The sequence below is a fragment of the Rhineura floridana genome, chromosome 21 (genome assembly GCF_030035675.1).
Source record: "Rhineura floridana isolate rRhiFlo1 chromosome 21, rRhiFlo1.hap2, whole genome shotgun sequence".
NCBI classification, from domain to species: domain Eukaryota; kingdom Metazoa; phylum Chordata; class Lepidosauria; order Squamata; family Rhineuridae; genus Rhineura; species Rhineura floridana.
This window is the reverse complement of record NC_084500.1, coordinates 4,557,465-4,583,636: the sequence shown is the minus strand read 5'-3', so window position 1 is coordinate 4,583,636 and position 26,172 is coordinate 4,557,465. Positions and strand designations below refer to the sequence as shown.

The 26,172-nt window shown below is 42.4% G+C and overlaps 1 protein-coding gene across 9 annotated transcripts in view; it reads right to left on the bottom strand.

Annotated features, from left to right (window-relative positions):
• The window catches only part of CUX1 (cut like homeobox 1), a 378,915-nt gene that overhangs the window by 264,335 nt on the left and 88,408 nt on the right, over positions 1 to 26,172 (bottom strand). For all 9 annotated transcript variants that reach the window (XM_061605172.1, XM_061605170.1, XM_061605174.1 and 6 more), the window contains one exon: positions 17,139 to 17,249. In XM_061605172.1, the coding sequence (XP_061461156.1) occupies positions 17,139 to 17,249 (111 nt within the window). The remainder of the gene's footprint in view (positions 1 to 17,138; positions 17,250 to 26,172) is intronic.

The window sequence follows — 26,172 nt, the reverse complement described above, 5'->3', positions numbered from 1 at the left end:
AGAAAGGCCCATCTCATCCAGCATCCCATTTCCCACAATGGCCAACCAGATGCCCATGAGAAAGACACAGGCAGGGCAAAAGGACAACAGCCCTTTCCTGTTGCCGTTTCCCAGCAACACATACTCGGAGGCATCCTGCCGCTGATCCTGGAGTAATGTACATGCATCATTAGTGACCACTGATAACCTTATCCTCCATGATTTTTTCTAATCCTCTTTTAAAGCTGTCTAAGCACTATGGTATAGCTGGTATAGCACAGTGGGGAGGAGAGCCTGGCTGGGAGGCCAGAGTCTGTGAGTTCAAATCGCCGCTCGTGTCTCCTGGGTGTCAAGGGCCAGCTAAAGATCACCCCCACAGGGAGTGGCTCAGGGGTGACGTGCCCTGCCACCTGTGGGCAAGCTGCATAGTCCCAAGGAGCCCAGTTGCCCCCCAGCTGGCAGTTGCGGACAAGGAAGGGGCCGGCTTGTGCAGCTGTGGCAAGGTGAGCAGGGCCTGGCCAGCTGAGGAGGACGAGCCTCAGAGGGAAGCAATGGTAAACCTCCTCTGAATACCACTTACCATGAAAACCCTATTCATAGGGTAGCCATAAGTCGGGATCAACTTGAAGGCAGTCCATTTCCATTTTTCCAAGCACTATGTTGGCAAAGCACTATGTTGGCAAGCCGTCTAAGCACTATGTTGGCAAAAAACTAGATCTTGCTTAACTAGGGTTTTAAACCATGTGACCAAGCTGAGTTCAAGTCCTGATTGGCTGGAAACATTGGCTACCCTTAACCACTCTCAATGTCACTGCTGACATAAGTGTTGGCCACCATTAAGGCTAGCACAGAAGCAGCAGAAGTAATCTGCTCTTCAGACAAGAGGGGGGAAAGGGGAGGAGTTGCACAATCCTGCAACCTGCTCCAGATTGGTTAGCAAATGAGGAGCATTGCATCTGCCCTGGTCCTGACAGCCTTAGAATAAGAACATTCTGTAGGAGCAGTTTCCTCCAACCTGAAAAACTTTCCTCACTTTGATGAGTTTGCCAAGGAAGCCCCTGTGTGTTGCTGATGCTTCTGAGGTGCCACCTCACTCTACGTGGGCCACGATCAGGCCTGTTAAGCTTTGCCATTGCCCTTGGAAAGCTTGAGACAGGGTCATAAAACATGCCCGATACAATCCTGCAACTGCACATGGCAAGGTAAGATCAGCAATCAGTCGATCAGTCCAGCCATCTTTCATGTGGAAACTTCCACCATCTCCAGAGGAAGGAGGTTTGCTGCTGTCTCTTATCTGCAGGACACGCGGGACTGAGGACAGGCTCTGCCTCTTTCTGCGATTTCCAGAAGGCCTTCCTGTGCTGCTACTGCCGCTAATTGGTTGATGTTTTTTTAATTTAGCTTTTGTTATTATGAAACTGTTTATTGAATTGTTCTTACATGGAGATATTAATGACAGCAGTTGATTTTCTTTGTTGCTGTTCACGCTTTTGTGTATACTACTCTTTACCTTGTATATTCAAAAGCAGTACACAAATACAGTGACTAAACTTGTCTGCTATTACTGATCATCTAATGCCTGGAACAGAGTTGGAAAAACAGTGCTTAACAGTCTGTTCAATGTATCGATTGATAATCGTTTGACATTTTCTACAGTCATGTAAACGATTCACAATTTATGGCAACTGCTTCCAACAAAGACTTGCAAATTTGCTTCTGGCAAATTTCTTCTCATTCCAGAGACCGCCCAACCCATTCTAGACGTACAAAGCACATATTAGTGGCACATCTGGGGAAGAGATTCCAGATATTAATGCCCCAAATTTTTAAAAAGTGATAATCACATACATTTTTCACTATCACAGAAAGCAGGTCTTGCTTTTAAAGCTTTGCTGGTTAACAGAACAGTACAGTCAACCGTCTACCAAATCAAAGCCACAAGGATTACTTAAAATGGACTGGGTGCAAACATTTCTTTAAAAGAAAACAGAAACAAGCCAGTTTTCACAATTAACAAAAGTATACGTTTTTCCACATTTAATTTTGGCCAAGAACAAAAGCACAGTATTATTTTTTTTAAAAAAAGAAGTCTATAAAATCCCTGGAATGACTCTTGCCAACTAAAACACCTACTACGAATTTAGTAATGGCCTAAGCAAACATAAATTACAGGGCCAGACATTTTAAAAGGGAAAAAAATGATTTATCATCACACTGGAGCCACGGCAGGAAAACAGCGTAATTTCATTTTTCCATATATTCATCAACACTGAAAATGCATTAATTCAACAAAGATCCAACAATAAAAAAATCACTCTCCATTTCTCTACATTTCACATGGCCTTTAATTTGCTTATAAGGAACTCTCAAAAGGTGAGTTATCTATTACACAGACACACACAAAGGAATGGCAGCTTTGGGGTGGAGGCTCTCTCCTTGGGATGGCTGGACTGGATTTGATGGTCTTCAGGTTCCTCCAAGTCTTTGGGAATCTTTTTGATCAAAGAGAAGCTTTTCTACAATTACTTTCCAAACACAAGAACTGCCAAAGATTTAGCATACAAAACAAAGAAGAAGCAGTCACCACGGAGTCACAGTACCTGAAAAAAAATTGTCCTGGTGACTGGGTCACTGAAAGGGGAGAAAAGCTCTTCATTTTACAAGATGCTCTTCACCTCCACAGTAAATTGATTCTGTGACATTCAGGTATTATTATCCCCAGTCAAAAATTCAGACTAGGGCCTTGCTCTTTAAAGAAGTTGCCCAAGAGGAGATCCCACATTTTAGAAAACCATGAGATTTCCTGGTCTGACAATTTGTTTCTCTGTGCTGCAGTGAAGGAAAGGAAGGAGTACACAAAATTAAGGGCTGCTCCCAATCTCTCCCCTGGGACTATCTAGGGCTTTCTAAACTTTATAGACACTGCATTTGTGTACTGCATTAGGCCAGAGAGACTCAGGTCCAAATGCCCACTCAGTCTCAAAGCTTTATGAATGATCTTGAGACAGTCACTATCTCTCAATCTGACCTATCTCACAGGATATTTTGAGGATAAAGGGGAACGGACTACATATGCTATCTGGAGCTCTTCAAAGGAGGGATGGAGAAAAATGTTAATATCTATCCTGCACCTCCTCCTTCAGCAACCATATTGCACAAGCCACATTGTGGCAAGATCTTCGAAAGACCATGGCCCAGCAATTGATTCACATGAGCCATCATCCTTCATCTATTTCTACTCCAATATAATAGCAATCAATGGCGATGTCACAACCCAACCCTGGCCTTTGCTGGACATTGATTCTAATTGCCTGGAATAATATTCTTTTTTGCATGTAATGCTGTACCACAAATGAGCACATGTGCGGGCTCCTGGAGAGAAGACTCCAACCGCTTTGTTCTCCCTGGTCATTTTGTTGCTATGCTACACTGAGCTAAGCCATGGTTTGGCTTAGCATGCATTCCAAACCTGGGTCTCATGGTTGAGGTCTCTCCAAACTATCAACAAGCTACAAGCAAGTTTTGTCCAGGTCTGTTTTGGCCTAATGTTGGCTGCTATTTGGTCCGTAAGTTTTAATGTAATTTTAATGTATTTTGGTACACCACTTTGTAATGGACTGCCTTCAAGTCGATCCCGACTTATGGCGACCCTATGAATGGGGTTTTCATGGTAAGCGGTATTCAGAGGGGGTTCACCATTGCCATTCTCTGAGGCTGAGAGACAGTGACTGGCCCAAGGTCACCCAGTGAGCTTCATCGCTGTGTGGGGATTCGAACCCTGGTCTCCCAGGTCATAGTCCAGCACCTTAACCACTACACCAAGTGGTATAGAAATAATTTTCTACGCACATAGCTGGCCAGCTCCTAAACTCCTCCTACAGTTTCATTGCTTCTCACACAACTTCCAGTCTTCAGCCTGAGCAACTTAGGACCAAATTACCTAATGCCCCATCTCTTCCCATACAAACTGCCCATGCACTGAGCTCTCTTTCGGGGGGCCTTGCTGCATGTCCCACCAGCTTCTGAAGTTGCAGCTCGGAGGAAAGCATGAAGGGGTCTTTTCAGTTGTGGCACCAAGAATGCTGGACTTCTTGCCCTAAGAGATCTGCTTAGGGCCTCTGTTTCAATGTTGTGTCACCACCTGAAGGCTATGCAAGCTTCTGTCTTGTTTGCTGCTTGCACTCAAATTTCTTATTCAGCTTCTATGGTTTTAACTGTTTCTTAGACTGCTTTTATGGCTTAATATATTACGGATTGATTATTCTTGTTTTATGGTTTTATTATTGCAGTTAGTTGCTTTAAGCACATCTTGGAGCTTTGAGAGGCAGGGGAGACATCTGTTAATAAATAATAAATGTGCAAACCCTCTCCCTTTTCCACTATCCTGACTGGAAAAAAACCCAGACCCTTGGCGCAGAGGCCTGTAAGAAAGGTAGGCAACCATTACTTTTCAGTTCTCCCAGTATGAAGATTACAGATCAGTTAGTGTTTACAACCACAGACAATTTATGTTATTTTTATTGACCAAAGATCATTTGAAGATTTTAGATCACCAGGTACCAGCGCATTCAACTTGGCATTCACTCCTTACAGTTAGCTTCATATCAAACCATTTTTACACTTCTATTTACAATCAATCACTTTTATTACAGTTTACAAACCTTCTACCCAATCAGTAAATCAATCAAGTTTTAGGATATACAGAATAAGAGTGAAATGTACAATATATATATGTTATTGCCCTGCTACACTTCCTAGAATAACTATTTAATCTTACACGAACATTTACCTAACACTCGTGATAGTTGCTAGAAATCGCAGGTTTTTCTGTCACCCTGGGTTGTATCCAATGTTAGTCCTACTCAGAGCAGACCCACTGAAGTTAATGGGCACGATTAATTTAGGTCCATTAATTTCAATTAGTCTACTAGAAGGAGGACTTAGTTGGCTACCACCCCTCGTTACCTACTAACCACAAAAAAAGGGATAACCAGGCAGAAAAAAATCCAGCTGCTAGGGAGGAAAAGTATGTCAGGTCCAACACGTTTCAGGAAAAAAAATCTTTTTGGGGGACATGTTTCTAGCACCCATTCTTAAATGCAAGGTATATATGCATGGTAATGATATATAGAATGCCGAAGAGCGACTCCAACGAGCAGTTAAGGAGGAGAATATCAAGAAGTGCCATAGTCGTCAGAATAACGGAATAAAGTGCAGTGTGAAAGCACCCTTCCTCTGATCAGGAATGATCATGGAAGATTAGATCATGATGAACAATGCAATAATTTTCTCAAAATACTACATGAGTTGCTGGAAGGTTTAGGTGTTCAGTAGTACCCTAGTCTTGTATCTCTGCCATCCAAAGAAAGAAACCAGACACTCTCCATTTAAAACACATCTGCTTATCACTGTATTAACTCACAGCCTTTCATAGTCTATATCGGGGTAGCCAACAAGGTGCCCTGCAGATGTTAATTACAACTCCCATCATCCCTGACTGTTGGCCATGATGGCTGTGGCTAGTGGAAGCTAGAGCCCAACAAGACCTGGAACTACATTGGGATTAAAGTATTCCAAGTCAAGTCTAAGAACATAAGCAAAACCCGGCTGGATCAGGCCAATGGCCCATCTAGTCCAGCATCCTGTTCTCACAATGGCCAACCAGTTGCCATGGGAAACCTGCAAACAGGATCTGAGTGCAAAGAGCACTCTCCCCTCCTGCGGTTTCCAGCAACTGGTATTTGGAAGCAGACTGCCTCTGCCTATGGAGGCAGAGCAAAGCCATCATGGCACGTCTATCCATCATATTGCCAGAAAATTAATGTCTTCTCCCTAAAAATAGCCTTAACCCCCTTCAAATAATGGACACTTCTCTTATCAGGCTGTGATTTCCTGCCCCTAAAACCACCACCAATTAGTATCCCAAGAGGTGACAATGGATTTTGTTTTCTATGGAAAATTATTCCTCTATAAAAGCTCTGCTTACCTCCTTGGCACTCTGTTCTAGATATATATAATCTGCTCAAGACCCTAATTTTAAAGCTGGTGTTCAAATGAATTCTCTCTGCAGACTAATACATGGCTCAACTTAAATGTTTATAAATCAAACATTAAGCTGTTTTATATAGATGACAAACACACATTTGTCTGTGTCCACATAATGCAGTGTTTGTACAATTGCTCACTGTTCTCACAGCAAGCTCTAGGGTTAAAAACAAACTCATACGTAGTAGATGTGAACCCTCACACCACATGGTATCGGATTACAAATTTATACTTAGGGGCTGCCCCTCTTCTGTAGAAAAGGAAGAGCATCCTGTAGTTACATGGGATCTGTTTCAAAAGTATGACTGAAGGCAGGACAGGGTGCCTGAACTGTAAGTGCCTTTCCAATCTCACTGCACATAAATGCATGGGGTAAAGCGATGTCTGAACAGACACCCAGGGTTATATGGGTGAATACGGACTTCTAAGTACAGATTTTGCACTGCAAAACAAACGTACTAAAACACACACACACGTACACCAGTCTGCCAGTGTGAATAAGCACTTTCTGATGGTGTTAGCTGGGACATGCCCACAGCTGTAACAATCACAGGCCCAAAACTAGCAAAGAATTGATGCTCGTGCCTGGGAATTAAGTGTGTGTTTGTGTCTGTTACAGCTGGCACCTAAAGATGAGGTGTCGGCACCAGCATATGTGAAACTTTTCTCCAGCTAAATATATAGCCCAGGCCCCTCCCTGCCTGTTTTCTATAAGAGAGCACCACAGCTTTGATTAATATGCAATTGATCTTTTTTCTCTCTTAAAAAAATCAAATCCATTAAGATAGATCTCAATTCCTATAGATAATTTTATCTCCATATCCTACAGAAGAAAAGCAAACAGACTCTTTGTTTATGTTTTGTAATGTATTTAAAACATTGTATTTCGCTTCTGAAAAAAAATCCCATTTGACTAGCAAGCACCACAGAAAAAAAAGTCTAATTAAGTAGACAGTAACTGAAATAAGCCACTGCCACTGCATCAAATATTTCAGGACAAGCTTAGAAAGCCAAAAAAAAACACCTCACCAGCCAAGCCCATCGTGCAATTAACCAGTTGCCTCTCAGGCAGCTCTAGGACCCTGGAAGTGAGATCATATGCTTTCTGGGAGAAAACTTCCCCATGGTTCAAAATTTCAATTTAATTAGGAGAGAGTTTGGAGGTCAGCAAGGAGCCATCACAATTCTGTAGGTGTTAAGGTGCTCTGTTTTAGAGCTCAATTAGTCAGTTTTCTGCCAACTTGCAACTCTTTTTCGAGACTAGAAGTTGTTTATACTCAGAAGGCATCTACTGCCAGTTACGCTCAAAAACTCCCATGCGTGATTTCAGATTCCAACTGCATTTGTCCATCAGTGTTTAGAAAACAGATGTCAGGTGGGCAGTAAATGGCCATTCTCTCACTTTCCCACATCACCAATGAACACATAAACAGGTTGGATAGAGGAAATGATAACGAGACCAGCAATCAAACTTTCAACGGTATGGGAATTACTGGCCCCTCCTCCTTATTTATTATTATTAAATTTACATCCCGCCCTTCCTCCAGAAGGTGTCCAGGGCGGCCCACAAAAACACTTTAAAACATTTTAAGAACAAAAATTTTAATACATTTTAAACAAAACATCTTAAAAACATATTTAAAAAACAACTTCAAAAATATCTTAAAAAGCAATTCCAGCACAGACTGGGATACGGTCTCTACTTAAAAAGCTTGCTGAAAGAGGAAGGTAGGCGCCAAAAAGATAGAGATGGTGCCTGTCTAATATTTAAGGATGGGTAGGTGTCACCACACTAAAGGTCCACTTCCTATGTTTTGAGGAACGGGCCTCCTAATAAGATGGTATCTGCAGGAGGCCCTCACTTGCAGAGCGCACTGATCCACTGGGTATGTAAAGGGTAAGACGATCTTTCTGGAATAGCCAGAAAGGGAGCAGAGATTATTTCTGCATGATCCCTTAGGTAGGGGGATTTCTGACATCATTAGAAAAGGCAGGAAACAGCAGAAATCACTTCGGCTTTTGAATTAGTATTAAAACTATAACATCTTAAAGGTATGACACACAGATTACACTCAGTTATAATGAAAAACTCCACCACTCATTTTAACACAATGATCTGACCAGTGCCAAGATCTGCAGGTCAGCACTTCAGAACGTTACATTCCTAATGGGGGTTTGAGCATGCTAGGGATGAACACCCACATGCCCGACAGCTGAGCCACCCTTATTTTCTGAACGGAGGTACATTTCACTCCTGTGGCTGAGACATTTTGGAGTTGGCAATAACAACTATTACCTGCCCTCAGAGAAGCTTCCCTCCTTCATGTATTCATGTGAGTCACTGCCTAGAATTGAGGTGGACCTTTGCCCATCCAGATGTTAGTGAACTACAACACCCATCATCCCTAGCCCTTGGCCATGCATCAACCCCAGCAAGCATGGCCAATGGCCAGGGATGATGGGAGTTGCAGTTCACCAAACTCTGGAGGGCCAAATATTCCCCACAGCATTGACTCTGGCAGAGAATCAGTAGGCAGCCACTTCGAGTGGGGATAATTCTGCTGCGTCCCTACATTGCCTCATTGAAATTGCCCCAAATGAAAAGGCACAGCCACAGTTACCCACCCCTACAGGCGGCAGATTAGGAGGTGGTATACCAAGAATAGCTAGTCACACAGACACAGGGGGTTCTTCGTTATTTAACTAATTTCTCACATTGAAGATAGTTTTCTTTGAGAACAGAGTCTGAAAATTACCACACCAGAGGGCCTCCTATCTGAATCTTGCATCCAGTCAGACTTTTAAACAGGTGCAGCTGCAAAAAACTATTAAAAAGCCAACTTCTTCAACCACCATTTGTGTCTACGTAAAACTGGGCAGGAGCCCACTTAGTTTCCATCTTTGATACTCCCAGTTCTAAGCCTGAACAAATCAAAAAAAGCCGTTAGCTTTTTCGGTCCACGTTATCTCCCCAAACTCTCACTCCTGATGTTTTCCCTGGCACCCAGAACAAAGCCATGTGTAGCCATTTGTAAAAGAAGCCTTTCTGCTACAGCAATTCTGTGGCTAATTCCAGCTCTTGAGTGGCTCAGGAGATTCTAAATTATCAAGATCAGCCACAGGCTCAAAAATTAAAAAGGAGCACTTAGATGAATATCTATCAGACTTTTAAGAAGCTGCACAGCTGGCAAAACAAAACGGCTGTTTTTAATTAAAGCCTCTTCTCCTCCCCCCCCCCCAATTTTAACACAGTATCCATTTCAGACAGCCTTAATCTGAACATGGCCAAAATGCCCTGTAATTAACTATTATATTAAAGTGACTAAATGCAGAAAATTAAAAAACATATCACCATGATGTAACAGAACTTAATGTACAGTCCTAGCATATCACCTTTTGTCAGTTGCGCTCAAACTCTCACAGCGAGGTGAACTCATAAATTTCCCCTCCAAGCATTCCATGCTTATTTGCAATGAGAGAAAAAGTCCCCAGAGGGCCCCCATTGCTTTAGTAATGTGGCAAAGCTCTCTTCCTGAGCTTCCTAAAAATCTAGCTGCTTTTTTCTTGACACGGATATAAAAGGGAACACTATGAAAGAGGTAGTCACCCAAGTTCTGCAGCCAACTTTCATGAGAACCAAACAAATGGAACATTAGCAGGCCTTTAACAAGGGTGAAAGAACCAGGGCCCAGGCCAAGTGATAACACACTCCCTTCCCATCCAGACCCTTCCCTCTCATGTACAAACCCTGCCCGCCCTGGGAGGGTGGCACACTGATGTTAACACAGGCTAACACAAAGTTCAAGGGCTGGATTCTAAAACCTAGTTTTGGAGCAACTCCTAGTTTGGGTCAGCTAGGGCTAAGGCCAAGCAAATGTAATCCAGAAATGAGATGGGGGGGGGGGGGTTCACATGCAAAAGGAGACCGAGCACAAACAATCCATTATATATGTATTGCTCCTTCACCATTTCCATCTACTTGTATTCTTATTTATGTAGTGAACAAACCGTATATATCGCTTGATTGTAATAGAACCTCAAAGTGGTTTACAAGAAAAATGAAAACTTTACACTGATCAATAAAAGACAGTTAAAAACAGGTATTTAAAAACATTAAAAAATTAACTAAACTCAACACTAAGCTACAAACAGCTTGAAAAAACGTGTAACTACTACATGCCTGGATAAACTTGCCTAAACAAAAATGTTTTAAGCAGGCGAGGGACAGAGTACAACGAAGGTGCCTGCCTGATGTCAATAAGCAGAGTGTTCTTGGCTAACTCCCATTCAATTTAGCGAGGCACACAAAGGAAAACTGATCAAAGTGCCGAGTTGCACTCTCAGTGGATAAATCAGCTACTGATAACGGGCTGGTTATTACAGAAGTGATGGGGGCATTTTTGCATGCACCCTACAGGCTTCTCGGCATGGCACAAGATATCCACGTTATTCACATGACAAAATCTGGAAACAAAGCAAGATTCCTGTTAGCTGAAGCACTTTGCATACAAGAAATTTCATAATAGACTGATTTAAATATTCTGAATGCCCTGAAACACTCCTTTTGCATATCTGCCAAAAAGATTTTAACAGAGCTAGGATGCCAAGCCATTGAATGTTCCTTTGACTGGCTCTACTTAACCAAGACGTAGGCTTCGGTAGCAACTCCTGTCAAACCTTTGCTTCAAGTTGTTAAGGGAGGTAGCCTCTGGCTATTGCTACCAAATGCTAGGCTACATTAGCCCTAACACAGACATATGGCACCAGAGGTTTTCCCAGATAATGCGATGAGACCCGGAGGGGGAGGAGGATCCGCTGAAGCAATCTTTCAATTGAAAAGTTTCGAAAACTTGTTTCTAACTTCAGTGGCAACAGTACTTGCACCAGCTTCCTATGTCACAAACACATCTATCTCTAAAAGTCAAAATGCTGAAGTCAGTCCGTCACCAGGATAGGAAATGCACAGAACGTCTGCAGCAGGAGTGTAGTTTCAACAGATGCTGCGTTTCCACCTGCTAAGGCAGCTGGTCCAATTGCAAAGCCTCAAAGGTGGCAATGCTGACTCTGTTCCTGAGGACACCTCATCTCTATGCATTTGGAAATTATGCCGCCCAGAACATCGCTAGATGGGCATTTGCTAAGAGCGCGGCAAAAAAGAGCTGACTTGACTGAGTTTTTTATCTTCTCAGCTCCAGAGCATCCTAACAGCCCAGTCCACAGAGATTTCAGAGCTGCAACTGTCACTGACAGTTCAGCAGAGTGGGGGCTCTGCTCCAGGCCTCCTCTAAACACCAATTTACTTGAAACAGATTTTTGAGAAAGCTGCTTGGGCATCTTGGAGAGCAGCTGGAAGCCAAGAGACATTTCAACTACTAACGTGTGGCAAGACCCTGCCATGGAAAAAGGTGAGAGGAAAACAATCCCAAGGAGCTCATCCAAACAGCTCATCCAAACTTCCAACACTGGCTGTCTAGTGCACACAGATCAAAAAGGGAAGGCCAATTAAACTCAAGCTCTGGCATGGCCTCGTGTGAACAGGCCCTTCCGCCTTCACCCCCAACCCCCAAGAGACATGCAGGACAAATTGGGATTGCTCAATGATAAGAGACTTGAATGCAGCATTGTCAGCTCTATAAAATAACCTACCTGTAAGACTATGTTCATTGCAAACATGGTTTACATCAATAAATATTTTGAGATGAGGGATTTTACTGACTAGTAGGGCCAGCAAGCTGCCCCAGGCCACCTACATTGCCTAATTATTCCCCAGACAATTCAAGGAACTGAACTAATCTGCACAATGGTGCCAAAACTGTGAAATGACTTCATTGTTTAATTAAATGTTATTATTGGTTTATTCCAGGGGCTCCAGTGGTCCACAACCTTCATTCATTCCACAGCATGTCCACATTAAATATTCAGATTGATCTTAATTGTATTTTTATTGCTTCCTTTATTACTTATATTGTAATTGTGATCGTATTGTGTTACAATCTGAATTCTATGGAATGCAAATTGTAAATAATAAAATACAATATAAGAAATAAAACAACCAATAAAAATACAATTAAAAATCATACAGCATCTAGCACAATGCATTACAATTGCTACAACAGGCAGAAACATCATTAAGTGGTATTCACCAAGACCCACAGCAATTTTCAAGTGATCTCCAGGGGGAAAAATTTGGGAACCACTGTAGTGTTGATCTACTGAGTCAAGAATTGTCAACTGACTGCCCATCCCTGGTGCAAACCCAGCAGCATAGATGTAACTACAAGTATATACAAACAGGAACACAAACTATCATCAGTGTCAATGGCTACTGCACCAGAAGTACTACCTGCTTGTAAATCTGCCCATTTTTAAATAGTTGTTGCTACTTTCCTTTATTTGATTTCAATCTTTAAATAAAAAAAAAAGTCTTGTAACTGTAGGCTGACCCTGGCGTGCCAAGGTAAAATCCAAAGGTTAGAATTTTTCAGTGTACTGGAGAAACGTTATCTACAATTGTTGAAATTATCTCCCTTATATGAACTGTTCAAATCTTTTTTGACCATCCAAATTTTTTTGGTGCCATTTGTTTTTAGTCCATTGTAATGTTTTGTTTATGTTTATCCTGTGCTTTAAATAAAAAAAAAAGATTGCGTTTTTCCCCATAATATGCCCAATTTGCACAGTGACACATTGGCCAGGTATTTTAAGGCTGGAATCATACATTCTTTTACAAGGGTATAATCTTCATCGAGCACAGTGGGACTTACTTCCTAAAATGCCTAGGATTACGCTGTAAAAGCATTAACTATATTGAATATGGTTTTGTAAAAAAGCAGGACAAAAATCTTTTGAAGAAAAAGGCAATTCTTCTCTGTGGTTCACTGAATGTATGAATTCAGTTTGTAGTGAAACTAATTTAATTTGGAACACCCAAAGTTTGCAATGCCATCTGTTACGATGACAGCCAAAGGCCAGGCCTTGTGAATGCTCCTGTTTATCACAGGAGTTCCTCCGATACCTTCCTTGGTTGTGCTGCTGACAGCTGTTACCCACTGATGCCTGTAATCACCTGAGAGAGCACAAGGTGGCCCTGTCGATTCTTGCTGCCTGAGTCAAGTCCTCTGTCTTTGCATGCAGTAACTAAGCATGCTGCAGCTGACATCAGCATCTTCTCATTCTTTAATTGGTTCCACTTTAATGTTTAGCTCTTGAAAGGAGGGGGCACAACACAGAAGATAGATCAAGCCAAAAGGGTGAACCTCTCCAAATGTTACCACAGAGGGAGAGACAGGAAACAGGACTCATCCCATCAGCTCTGCTGCAAGACCAACTCCTTCAAGCCCTCCTCTACCTCCACTGTTACCTAGCAGCAATGATACCATCAGGCTACCTCAGTGGGAGAGATGAGAAGCAGTGCTGCTGGAAGGCCAGCTCCATCCGACATCTCCTACCCCTGAATTGCTTCCATGACAGCAGGTCATTATAAGATCTATTTTAAAAATTGGTACCCGAGTTTGCTTCCCCCCCTCTTCTTTCCCTATTCCCTTTCCCTTCTGTGTCATGTTTTTTTAGATTGCAAGTCTGCAGGCAGGGAGTGCCTTGTTTTAATTGCCTGTATGTAACCCACTCTGGGAGCCTTTTTGACTGATGAGTGGGGCACAAATGCTCTAAATAAAAACATACATGTGGAAAGATTCCCTTTCAGAGTGACCAAATGATCGGCAAACAGGTTCCTTACCTGAACTGCAAATAATTCCGTATCAAAAACAAAAAACACTAAAATATGGCATTGTTTGGGGCCTTCCAAATCTTAACATGCAGCAGACTCGTTTAAGGAACCACAGACAGGTTTGCAAAGTTGTAATATACAAAGGTATTTTTAAAAATCACAAGAGGGCACACTACATACAAACTCCTAACATAGGACTTCTTACAATCCTTCTGCATTGCTGAACAACATACCTAGGTAACTCATACATATTCTTATGTCAGAGGCTGGATATCCCAACAGCCCAACCAAAGAATGGAGTTGTACTGCCAAAGAGCCCCAAATATTTAGGAGCCCCAAGCCTCAGATACTGAAAACAGAATTAAATTCTTGGGTGGCAACATCACTTTAAAACACATGCACAAAACCAGTTACGTGAGATTTTTCTTCCAGTCTTTCTGTCATGTTCCACAGACCGCTTGTGGTCCACGAATTATGTTCAGATGGTTGGTGGCATGTCTGTGGATTTGTTGGTGAAGGAAGGAGGTGGCACATCCATTACATTAAATATTCATACTGGTTTTATTTGTATTTGTATTGCTTTTAAATTTCTTATATTTTATTTTTGGTGCTACAATTTGAACTCTATGGAGGCGTGGCATTGATGTGGTGAATAAAGAAATGGGGCACTAACAGCAAAAAAGGGGCTAATGGGCCAATTACATATTCATTTGGTATTCCCCCATTAAAAATAAAAGGAAATACATTCTTCTACCTTATTGCATCCAGCATTCTCCGGTTAACACTGTCTCTCTCGTCATTCTATGTGGAAATTCATCACAAACACACTAGCTGTGAATTGTTCATTTTTTGTTGTTGTTTTTATGGAAGAGGTGGGGAGCTTGTAGTCTTCCAGTTGATGTTTGTCCAACTCTCCTCAGCCAAGCCAGCCTAGCCAATGGTCAGGGATAATGGGAGTTGCAGTCTGGCCACATCTGGAGTAGCTACCCTGTGTTAGAGATTAATGTCCAGTACCAAAGGTGCCTTACTCTTCGTCACCAAAGCTGTCTTCTACAAACCCTGTTCCCTCAACGTTCTGCACTACTTTTAACTGCGGATAAATCAAGTGCTCTGTCTCACAACTCACAACACTCATCCCCAAATCAGCTTTTTGAAACCAAGCAATTCTAAAACTTACATCCTGAAAACAAAGCACCCTGCTAGGCAAACAGACCTTTGAACACTTCTTACTGACTGACTGACTGACTGACTGACTGACTGACTGACTGACTGACTGACTGACTGACTGACTGACTGACTGACTGACTGACTGACTGACTGACTGACTGACTGACTGACTGACTGACTGACTGACTGACTGACTGACTTACATCCCACCCTTCCTCCCAGTAGGAGCCCAGGGCGGCAAGGTGTCATGCAGATGTCTTATAATGAAGACGTGAAGATGTCTTATGCTGAACCTTAGCATCAGTCCGTCTAGTCCAATATTAGCAACTCAGACTAGCAGCAGCTCTCCAAAGATTCAAGGCAGGGGTTTCCCAGCCCACCACATGAGTTGCTTTTAAATAGAAATGCAGGGAACCGAACCGGGGTCCAACATGCAAAATGCATGGTCTTCCACTAATGCATTTCCGGCTCACCTACTTTCTGAAAGGCACCAAAATGAAAGATGGGATATAGGTGGACAGCGCACGTGTTTGCACCACTCATGTACTCAACCATCTCTATAGCCACAACACCAAAACAATTCCCATTCTATAGTTGTTGATTTTTGTAATCTCAACACCACTACCTGGAAAAGCCTATCAACTGAGGCTTCCGTCCATGAAGACAAGAAAGTAATCTATAACGATAATAAAAGGGGCTACTTTTACCACGCTATTGATCGTCCACATTTGCAATTAGTCACAGGTAAAATGCACTTTGGTAAGATTCACTTTAGCAAACCAGGAAGCTGCTAGACGGCCATGACTTACCATGGCTAGCTGCCCCACAGGACACATAATCATTACATACATTTGTGGAGTAAAAACATCTCCAAAGCATTTAACACTAAGCATCTCCAAAAAAATATTCACAGCTGGATTCTTAATAGCCAATGATGAAACAGTCAACTTCAAGTGGATGCAGAAAGCAAGAAATACGGCAAGGTCCTCTGGACAAAAAGCAGGCAGAAGGAAATCTGCCAACTGTGTGATTTCAGTGATGTGAGTTTTCTGAATAAATTTTATTTGGATTTTTTTTTCCTGACATCCTCAATGGATTGAGCTCCGATTTAGCATTCTATGTAACCTATTTTTTTATGAGCATAACTTTTAAAATGTTGGTTTTATGTGCTGTATAACCATATCAAAGCTTTTCCAACAGCCAAAAGCATTTCAACTGAAATTGTGTTATGGGAGGGGGGGTCACTAAAACACACTTGCTGTAGCTTAAATTATACCTTCAAACAAATACAAAGATACACACACACACCTCAATAGCAAACCTCTCCCTTACATCATTTACTATTGTATATAAAGCCCCTTAGCAGCTTAGAACCAGTTGACTTGTGGGACCACCTTACTCCACAAGTGTCCACTGGAGCACTTCTATCTGCGGAATTGGCCCTGTTACAAGTGCTGCATAATATTTGTTCTACACTTGCAAGAAATTGTTCTTTTAGTGTGGCAGCAGCTACTCTTTGGAACTCCATACCTACTGACATCAAGACAAGCACCTTCACTGTATTCATTTCAGCCCCTGCTTAAAATGTTTTTGTTTAGGCAAGCCTGTTGCCTACATAGATATTGTTGATGTGTTTTGATCTTTTTAGTCTGTTTTAATTGTTTTTAAAATGTTTAAATTACTTGTTCTTTAACTGTTTTATTGATAATTTTAATGCTTTTTGTAAACCACTTAGAGGTTTGTTTTTTTTATAATCAACTGGTATATAAATTTTGTTAAACAAAAAAAATATGGGGGTATGAAGGCTAATTTTAGTATGCCCAAAGAGATATCAATTAATATACTCATAATTCCTAGGTATAATAAGTTCATTACAACTCTGAAGCTGTTCAATTTGAGTAGCATTCTATCTATTCATTATATTACTAATTAAGTTTATGACTGTTTGCTGCAGAAAAATAAAAGCAGTAGAAATTTTTCCGCCCCATGTCAGCAAAGATTGCACAGTCTGAATCTGAACACACAGTGTTACACTTTAGACTGCACCAAGTCAGAAACACTCTTAACAAAACAAGTTATATATACCCCAATATTAAAACAGGAGTTCAAGGAATAACCTGCAAGTACAAGACACTCAACTTTGTTTCAGTAGGGGAAAAAACTTCAGGTCTGTTGATATGCTGGGAAGTTAGAGACTTGTGAAATTAGCATTGCAGCTCACCTCTGGAGTGTTTTTCTTGAACTCGCGGCTTTGTTCAATAAGCTTCTTTCTTGATTGTTCACTTTCATCTTGTCGGTTAGCCAACACTGTCGCCGTGGCATCAAGCTCCCTCTATAAAGAAAAAAAAAAGAAGGTCTGTAATTTCAAGCATGCCCAGATTCTTCCCCTGACTGCCCCCCCCCCAAAAGTTAAATTTAAAAACACAGGTAGTGAAAAGAAATAGACATCATTATCAAAGCATGTTTAAATCCCTTATTTGAATCATTATGTCCTTGAAATGGCCGTTAGCCACCCCTCATGCAACGTTACTACTAGCCTCTTCAGGAAGCCCCGTGTCAATACAAGCCCACACAGATGAGACTCCTCCATTTCCTTTGATAAGGACAATTTAAGGCTGCCAGTCTACCCTAGTATTGCATTGCACTGGATCTACTTTTTTGGCTTGACTTTTGACATCACAAATAAGTACTGAACATCACATCTATTATGTTCTTTGCCCTTTCAGGTTTTTCAGGATCTAGAGGTAAGACTCAATGTGTGTTCATTTTATTTCCCTCACCCTTTCCGTGTATAAGAACTCGTTCCCTTGAACCTGATTTTGTTGGCCAATTTCTTGTTTTTCATCTAATCAGAAGGACACACAGTTGCTTTCCCTTTCTTATGATCAACTTCAACCAAGTCCACATCAAAAATAAATCATAAGCCTCTTGGGCCAGCCCAGCATTTGCCAACCTGGTGCCCTCCAGATGCAGGCTAAAGCTCGTGGGAGAGGTAGTTTAAATTGCCTGGAAAGCCCCAAGTTGGGCAAAGGCTGGGCTAGTCAATCGTCCTTATAATACATCTACTACAGGAATGTAGAATATAAACTATTTACAAGTTGGCCCCACCAGAAGAAACAATACAGGTGTTTTCTAAGTGGCCTCCACCTGCATTTATATAGATGGGTTGCTTTTCACAACAAAACTAATTTCAGTACTTGGTCTGAAAAGCTGATTCCTTTGAAACCACAAAAATAGCCAAATGTTTATCAAGCTTTAGCTGCAATGGTTTTTACATTACCAGCCATGGCCATTAACCAGGAAGAGATCTCTGAGAATATGATGCCAGATCCATGGAGGGTGAAGCTTCTAGATTAGCTGGAGCCCCAACACCTTTCTTTTTAGAACACCTCATGCATCACATGAACGTACAGTGTAGCTTTATAACAAGTTTGCTCCATCTAGCCCAGCTTGGGGTGGCTTTCCTGGTGAGTAGGGTTAGCCAGACACTTGAGATCCTTTAACTGGAGATGCTGGGAATGGAAGCCTGGACCTTCTGCATAAAATGCATATGCTCTATGTCTGAGCTATGGACACCCCCCTTCCCAAACAAGTCCGTGCTGCCATGATCACAAAACCGGACAAGAGCTTGCCAAATGTAAGAAGCATTCTTGCATCTCGCTTAGGAAGCGCTTGGCCATAAGATCACTGGACAGAGGCTGCCCAAGTTCTCAGATTAATTCATCCACTCTTTTGTTCCACATCTGCTGGTTTTATGCACCACAAAAATAAGTCCAAGAAGCCTCACTCCACCAGGATTTATGCACCAGTCACCTCATCACATCTTCCACCTATACCCAATAGATTCCTTGACTTTTTATATACTCTGAATGGCACAGGACGTGTATTGGCATAAATGCTCCAGCTGTGCAACAATCTATTTCTGCATCACACTACAATGCTTCCCCGGTATCTTTGTTCATTCTATTTACGCACTTAATTCAAGTATATGCACCACATCCCCATTAAGTCAATAGAAGTTGTGTTATGTACCTTTGGGGAGGATTTGCCTCTAGATTTGTCTTTACTTCTAATCGATTTTCTTTCATTCCGAATAAATCTGATGTTCATGAGAAGTGAGAAAACAGTTCACTAGCGAGGCAAGATGCAAGAGAGGGACCCCACAACAAAATGTGGTTTTTTGGGAGGGAAAGCCTTCAGTCACTAAGTCTGTCCAGGGTAGAAAAGTCTCCCTGCATGAGAAGGGGGAGATTCGATGGCATGGATTGGGCTGGCTCACAGCTGATCTAAGCCAAGCCTTCCATACTCTTTGGCACTAGACAGTCTCCCACTTCAAAAGGGAGACTTTTGGAGGTGTGGCTTGGGCTCACTGAAGCAGACATAACTGATCAGGGCAGCCTTTCCCAACCAGTGGGCCTCCAGATGTTGTTGGACCACAACTCCCATCAGCCTCAGCCAGCACTGCCAATGGTCAGGAAGATGGGAGTTGTGGTCCAACAACATCCGGAGGCACACCGGAGGGGAAAGGCTGGATCAGGGATTGTGTATATTTTTCCCAGAGCAAATCCCTCCCCTTCCACTGCTAAATAACTATGACAGGGATTGTCATCCTTTTTGAACTATTGGGCACATTTCACATTTTCAGAGTGCTGTGGATGCCAGTCACAAAAGGGCACCATACTAGATAGTACAGCCATGGTGAAGCTTTTCCCATAACTGTATTTCCATTCTAGAAAATGCTTAACCAGTTGTATTTCTGCCTGTCATCTAAGGCACAAGAACCTGATTTTCCCCCCATGCCAAGCCTAAACCAAAGCCTATGCTGCCCCAAGAAGTACAAATAGACTTACTTCTGAGTACTTATGTATACCGTTGTATTAGAATTCACTGCATAGTCGACTTGCATTATTTATTAACAACAAATTTAATAAGAAGAGAAAAGGGCCTCTCCTTCTTCACCGGCCCCTGTCAAGCCTTCAGAGTTATACAGTAAATTCTTAATGAGTGCCGGGTCTTCTCCTCTTTCCAGTTTTCACATCTGGCTTTTGAGGGGAGGGGGGATTCTTTAATATCCACCCACACTTATTGCATCGTACTACTTGCAGAAAATAGGGGGTGCTTGATTCAGACTAACCCACCACAGGGAAGATGTATCCTGTTTGCTAGGGAAAAAGGAAAGCAAACCATGGAGAATCCAAGGCCTAGAAAATAAGACAGAAGCAGGAAATGTGCCCTAAAAGGGAGGGAAAAAGAGAAACTCTTTAGGATCTCAGGATCCACATCGCCTGGTGTCTAAATACCGTACTTATCAACCATAGCTCTGACTGCTGTGAGAAACAGGTGGGAGGAACCAGGCTGGCTCATTTCATAGAAATCGTTTAGAAGAGTACCTGCACACTTTACGTCAGAAATGAACGCTCAGAGTTTGCGGGTCCTGCCTGGGGATGCCAATGAAGGCCTCTGTGGCCACCATGGCACCCTCAGGCACTGGGATGGCAACCCCTGAGCTAATGGATATATTTGCAACAACATTAACTGCAGTCTAAGCTAAGCAGGTCCCCTTGTGTACCTGGGATCCTTAACCAGCTTCAAAACATTAGTAAGAAATGTGGCTATGCAAGGAACCTGCCTGGCTTCAACCATTGTTGACGTGCTTATGTGTCCCTTAACCACATTTTAGGCAAGAGGGAGGATTCTGCTCCAGAATAACTTGGATTCCCCCAAGCCTACTGATAGCTTCCTCTTGTGAATGGATAGTGTCATTTTGGATACAAAATAACTCAAGAATTAAGATCAAAATTACTTAGAATAAAACACAATCTTTGGATAAAGTTGTTAATAAGACACAACCACACTAACGCCATATTTCTAGGACTCTGGGGGCACTTGTGCTTAGTTTCAATTCAATCAATTTAGTTATTCTAAAAGAAACTGGATTCATAAGTTTTGGAGAGTTGCAGGGAACAGAACATCAATGCTAGTGGGTCAAACACAGAGGATTCATTCATTCAAACAGGATTCTTGTGGTTTTACCCTGTGCCACATGTGGTGGCAGTCTGTAGCCTCCACCCATCTAAGTGAAGCCCAACATTCCTGCCCCTTTGCAGCCTCTTGAAAACCCAGGGAAGAGGCAATATAATGTTGGGCTCAGCTGTAAGGTCACACCCTACATATAACTGCTTCCTGACACTAGTACAGGTGGGTGTTGTAAGGTAAACCTTTACTAAGTGGGTGCCACGTGGCTCCCAGACATTGAAACCCATCCAGGAGAGATTAACACACGGATGGGCTGCCCATGGAAAAACGGGGGGGGGCACATGTGGGACACACCAAGTGTAACAGCATCCTATTTTAGCTGCAAGTAAGTAGCATGATTTGTGTATTGCTTTATGAACTACACAGGTGCCAGACAAAAGTCAAGTGGATGTCCAACGCGTGTTCTATAATATCATTTCTAAGTAGAACAACTTGATTCAAAATCTCCCAATACTGCTGGGGTGAGGGACCACAGGGCCACATTCCCTTCTGCACAGCCTTTCAGGGGCCACATGACAAGTAGTGGGTGGGGCCAACAGTAAAGTTGACAGAGCAACCAACGTAAATGTTATCTTCGTATAGTAGGTAAGTTTCGACACACACTCAACAGACGTCCATCTCTATGCTCCATCCGGGTGAGCAAAAGGCATTATCTGAGTTCGGGGATGCATTTCAGCCAGGTAGAAACACCCAAGGAAGGTGCAAACAGGATGAGAGAGTGTGTGGCTTGGGGGGGGTCCCAAGAGCCAGATACAGCAGCTTGGAGGACCACATTTGGCCCCCATGCCCGAGGTTCCCCCCTTGCAATGCAAATTTTACTAATTTTTTTAATCACCGTACAAGCTCTGGAGCAATGAAGGCTAGGAACCTTGAAAAAAAAGAACCTCTAGAGCAGCCTTTCCCAACCAGTGTGCCTCCAGATGTTGTTGGACCACATTTCCCATCTTTCCTGACCATTGGCAATGCTGGCTGAGGCTGATGGGAGTTGTGGTCCAACAACGTCTGGAGGCACACTGGAAGGCTGCTCTAGAATCTACCAAGAACCTGCAAGCTATATAACAAGGTGCCATGAGGGGGGATACATACTTCCCGCCCCAGGATCACAGAGATTCAAGTTTAAAACACTCTTCTCACCATAAAGAAGGTGTGCCCACATTTTTATTTCATTCCATTTTGCTAGCCGAAGGCTCTAATTCTATATACAGCTACTTGAGGGTAAACCCTATTAGACAAAGTGGGATTTACTTCCTAGAGCAGCCTTTCTCAACTAGTGGGCCACCAGATGTTGTTGGACCACAATTCCCATCTTTCCTGACCATTGGCAATGCTGGCTGAGGCTGACGGGAGTTGTGGTCCAACAACATCTGGTGGCCCACTAGTTGGAAAAGGCTGCCCTAGAGGGTCACCTGTGCATCCTCTAAGAAACTATGCAAAATGGTATCTCCAAATGCCACAAATACTCAGAAAGACCCTCTGTTCTGCCAAATATAAAAAGGGGAAGTAAGGCAGCATATGTCAACAGATTTTGATGAAATTTTGTAACATATGGAGAAATACTATAAAAAGAAGGAAACCCTTAACAGTTGTAGAAACCAGTCTTGGATGAATTTCAGAGTAAAGAACCCAAAAGGAATGTGTGTGCCATGTGTACATGCACATATCAGAAACCAATGTGTCTAATAGCTTAGCAGAAGGCCATTTTAAAAAAAGTATTAACAATCTGTTAAAAAGCAAGAGACTAAAATATACCCCCTCCCACCCAAAAAGGAGGATTATTCAGGAAGGGAACCAGTTTCTGGGAAAGGCAGTAATTAATACTTTTTTAAAAAGAAAAAGTACACATCTTAGAGATAACAAACTAAAAAACAAACAGGCAAACTGCAAATTAAAAAAAAAAAGAATTTAGGAGAGGATTTCATTTCCAATTCAGCCGTATTGGTGTTTTGGGTTTTTTTAAGGGCACTTTTTTGCTGCACAAAAAGGAGGGCTAAGCATCACAATCTTGTACTGCAGCAAAGATATTATGAGTAGTTCTGAACCAGGGACAGAGAAGGGCTGTACCTCAGCGGCAAAGCATTTGCTTTGCAGGCAAAAGGCCTCAGGTTCAATCCTCAACATCTTCAGCAATGCTGGGAAAGACGTCATCTGAAAACCTCTGCAGCCACTGCCAGTCAGCATACTGAGCTGGATGGATCAGCATATGCAGCAACTTCCTACACTCCTCAGTAACTGCACAATCCATTTCCTGAATTTTCTGTGGATTAAATCAGGCTTACACCCAATAGATTTTATGTACACAGGACTGATGGAACCATCTGACAACAGCACACTTTTATCAAGTGGGCCTAGAAGTGGGGCAAAGACCATCCTGATTCCTGGAAGTTGCACAAGATACCTTGAGCCAGTTGTTGGAAATAGCTACTGCCCACAGCAAGACTCACACAGCGAACCAGAAGATGAGCAACTGCCAGAGGCAGCCTACATGAGACAAGATCAAGCAGATGCTTCAGACAGTGGATTTTTGGAGCCATTAAGGGCGGCAGAGTGGAAACAGGCAGATCAGCAAATCAAAGTATCTGATTATCATGTCAATCTAGCACTAACATCAAAGTAGAGAGAGAATCTACATCATTGCCAAGACCAACTTCCTGTAAATGTGGCAACAGGATACATGTTCCACATTTAAGCACAATTCTGCATGGCTCAGATTCACTGCAATGGGGCTTCTGCAGAAGACTCTCCCAAGAGAATCTTGTCTGCCAACACTCTCAGGAGATGAAGGTAAGGCGCTCCTCAATTACCCTGACTTTGGCTTGGGCCCAAGTATTCAAAGAATCACCTTCTCCCAGACGAACCTGCCCAAATGCTGTTATAATCAGGCCTGTCTTTATGCCTCACCCTCCCTACTGAAGTCACGGAGGTGATGATTGCAGGGAGAGGACTTTCTGCTACAGCATCCACACTTTGAATTTTCTTCCCAGGATTGTTTGCCTAGTGCCAAATTTGATATTTAATATATTTTCCAGCCCTTCCAGCATTTTACTGATCTGGTGGCCTTTTTCAACAGTAGGACCAAGTGTGCTGGCTGGGGCTAATGAGACCTGTAAAATATGTTGCAGAGTGAAATGATCCTATGCAGGGCTCCAGCCAGACTGCCATGCCCTCTTCATTCCATTTTCACTTCCCACAAATTTCTCTCTCTCTCACTCTCACACACACGATCAACCAGCACGTTCAGTCTTTAGCACACAGATTTTGAAGCTGATCTCCTCCCCCTTAGGCTTCTTCTACCTTAACAATTCTTTTTTACATCTGCAAAACCTTGGGTTTGCCTGCCAATACCTCTCTCTTGCATGTAGCCTGCACTGTTTTGGGTGCATAAGAATCCACAGATCTAGAGTTTGCTATTAGGATATTCTGCTGCCATTACTGGCCTAATCACTCGTAACAGTAACAGAGCACTGAGACAATTTAGACCAATTCATAAAGGGGTTGATGGACCAGGCTTGTAAACAACCACCCTTCCAATTACTTGTGGTAAGAAAAAATAATCTCTACATCAAATTGAATGAAGCTCACGGACCACTGGTGGTCCACAGACCACAATTTGGAAACCCCTGCTCTACGTGACTGGAAAAGAAATGTACTTATACTAAAGATGCTGGTTTCCTCCTGATGATGATGCTCCACTTTCAATAATCCACAAATTACCAACATAGCTACACCACCACTGGACTGAGCTTGTATTCTCTACTAAGTCCCAAGGCATCTCCTAAAGCAAGGGTGGAGAATCTGTGGCCCTCTAGATGTTGTGAGACTCCAATGCCCATCAACCTCAGCCAACATGGCCAATAGTGGGACCTGCAACCCAACAACATCTGGAGGGCAACAGAGTCCCCATCCTTGATCTGAAGGTACCTGATACAGCAACCTCTGCTCCGCGCCTAGATGGTGATGATGGTTAATACTGTCATTAAATAAACTTATTAGTCGCTTGTTACCTAAAAGTGCTCCAAATGACTTATGTTTAAAAACAAATACAGTGTACCATAGAAAAAAATCATATAAAATGTTAACATTTTCATAATACACACACACAAAACATAGATGGGAAACTGCTGGGCAACTCTTTCGAGAGAGCTTTGACTGTGGGGCAGCATACAAATGTAATAAATAAATTTTGAGTTTCACAATGACAGAAAGGCAGGATATTGATGTCACAGAGGCAGATACTCCAGACAAGTGGGTCACATTAATCCCTAAGCCAGCCTTTCAGAATTCTTTAGGAAAACTGCTTACTACGACTACTGGCTGAGCCACAGACAATGGAGTGGCTCAGAGAGAACAGGCTAGACTTCTTTCACAGCCAGTACATTTTGGTACTTATATGTGAGGATGGATAACATTCTGTCCGGATCCAATGCCTCTGCCATAATAAAATGGCGGAAAATGTAAAAGGGATCTAGGAGCAGAAGCTTCAGAGAAATACTGCTAAAGCCCACAGCTGCGAAGCAGCTGCTCCCAAGCCCACGGATTTCATTCATTTCCATCATTTCCAAGCGTACCAAACATACCCTGTGAATGGCATACAGTTAGCTTCACATTTGCTGCAGTAGCATCAATACCAAGCAAAAAACCCCAAAATGAGAAATATCCATTTCTGCTGGAATCATTACATTTTTTAAATCCTTAAAAAAATACTTTTTAAAAAAAGTTGTAATTAACTCGAAACCCTGCCACCTCCGCAAATTTGTTTCGTTCCTCTTTAAGAGATCGTGCCACCAAAATTGAATCCCCAGCATTAATACCATATTGTCAGCATACATATTAATTAAATGCTCTTCTCCCTCTCCCCGGTATCCTATTACACTGACATTATTATGTAAATGCGCAGCTAAAGGTTCCAGAGAGAGGACAAAGGGAAAGGGGGGCAGCCTTGTTTTGTCCCCCGCTCAACTGTAATTGGGGTTGAACTGAGCTTACCAGTCCAGATCAGAGCTCTGGTAGGTACATATAAGCGTGACACCATTGATATGAAAGTCTCTCCCAATTTATAGTTTGCTAAGACTTTCAGTAAGTAATCCCAACTTAAACAGTTGAACGCTTTGAAAATGTCTAACGAGAGAACTGTTGTTATAGGTGAGTTATAGGTGAGTTAAGCTTTCGTATCTGATCATCCATCAGGGCCTGTGGCTGGAAGTCTCGAAGGTAAGTTACAA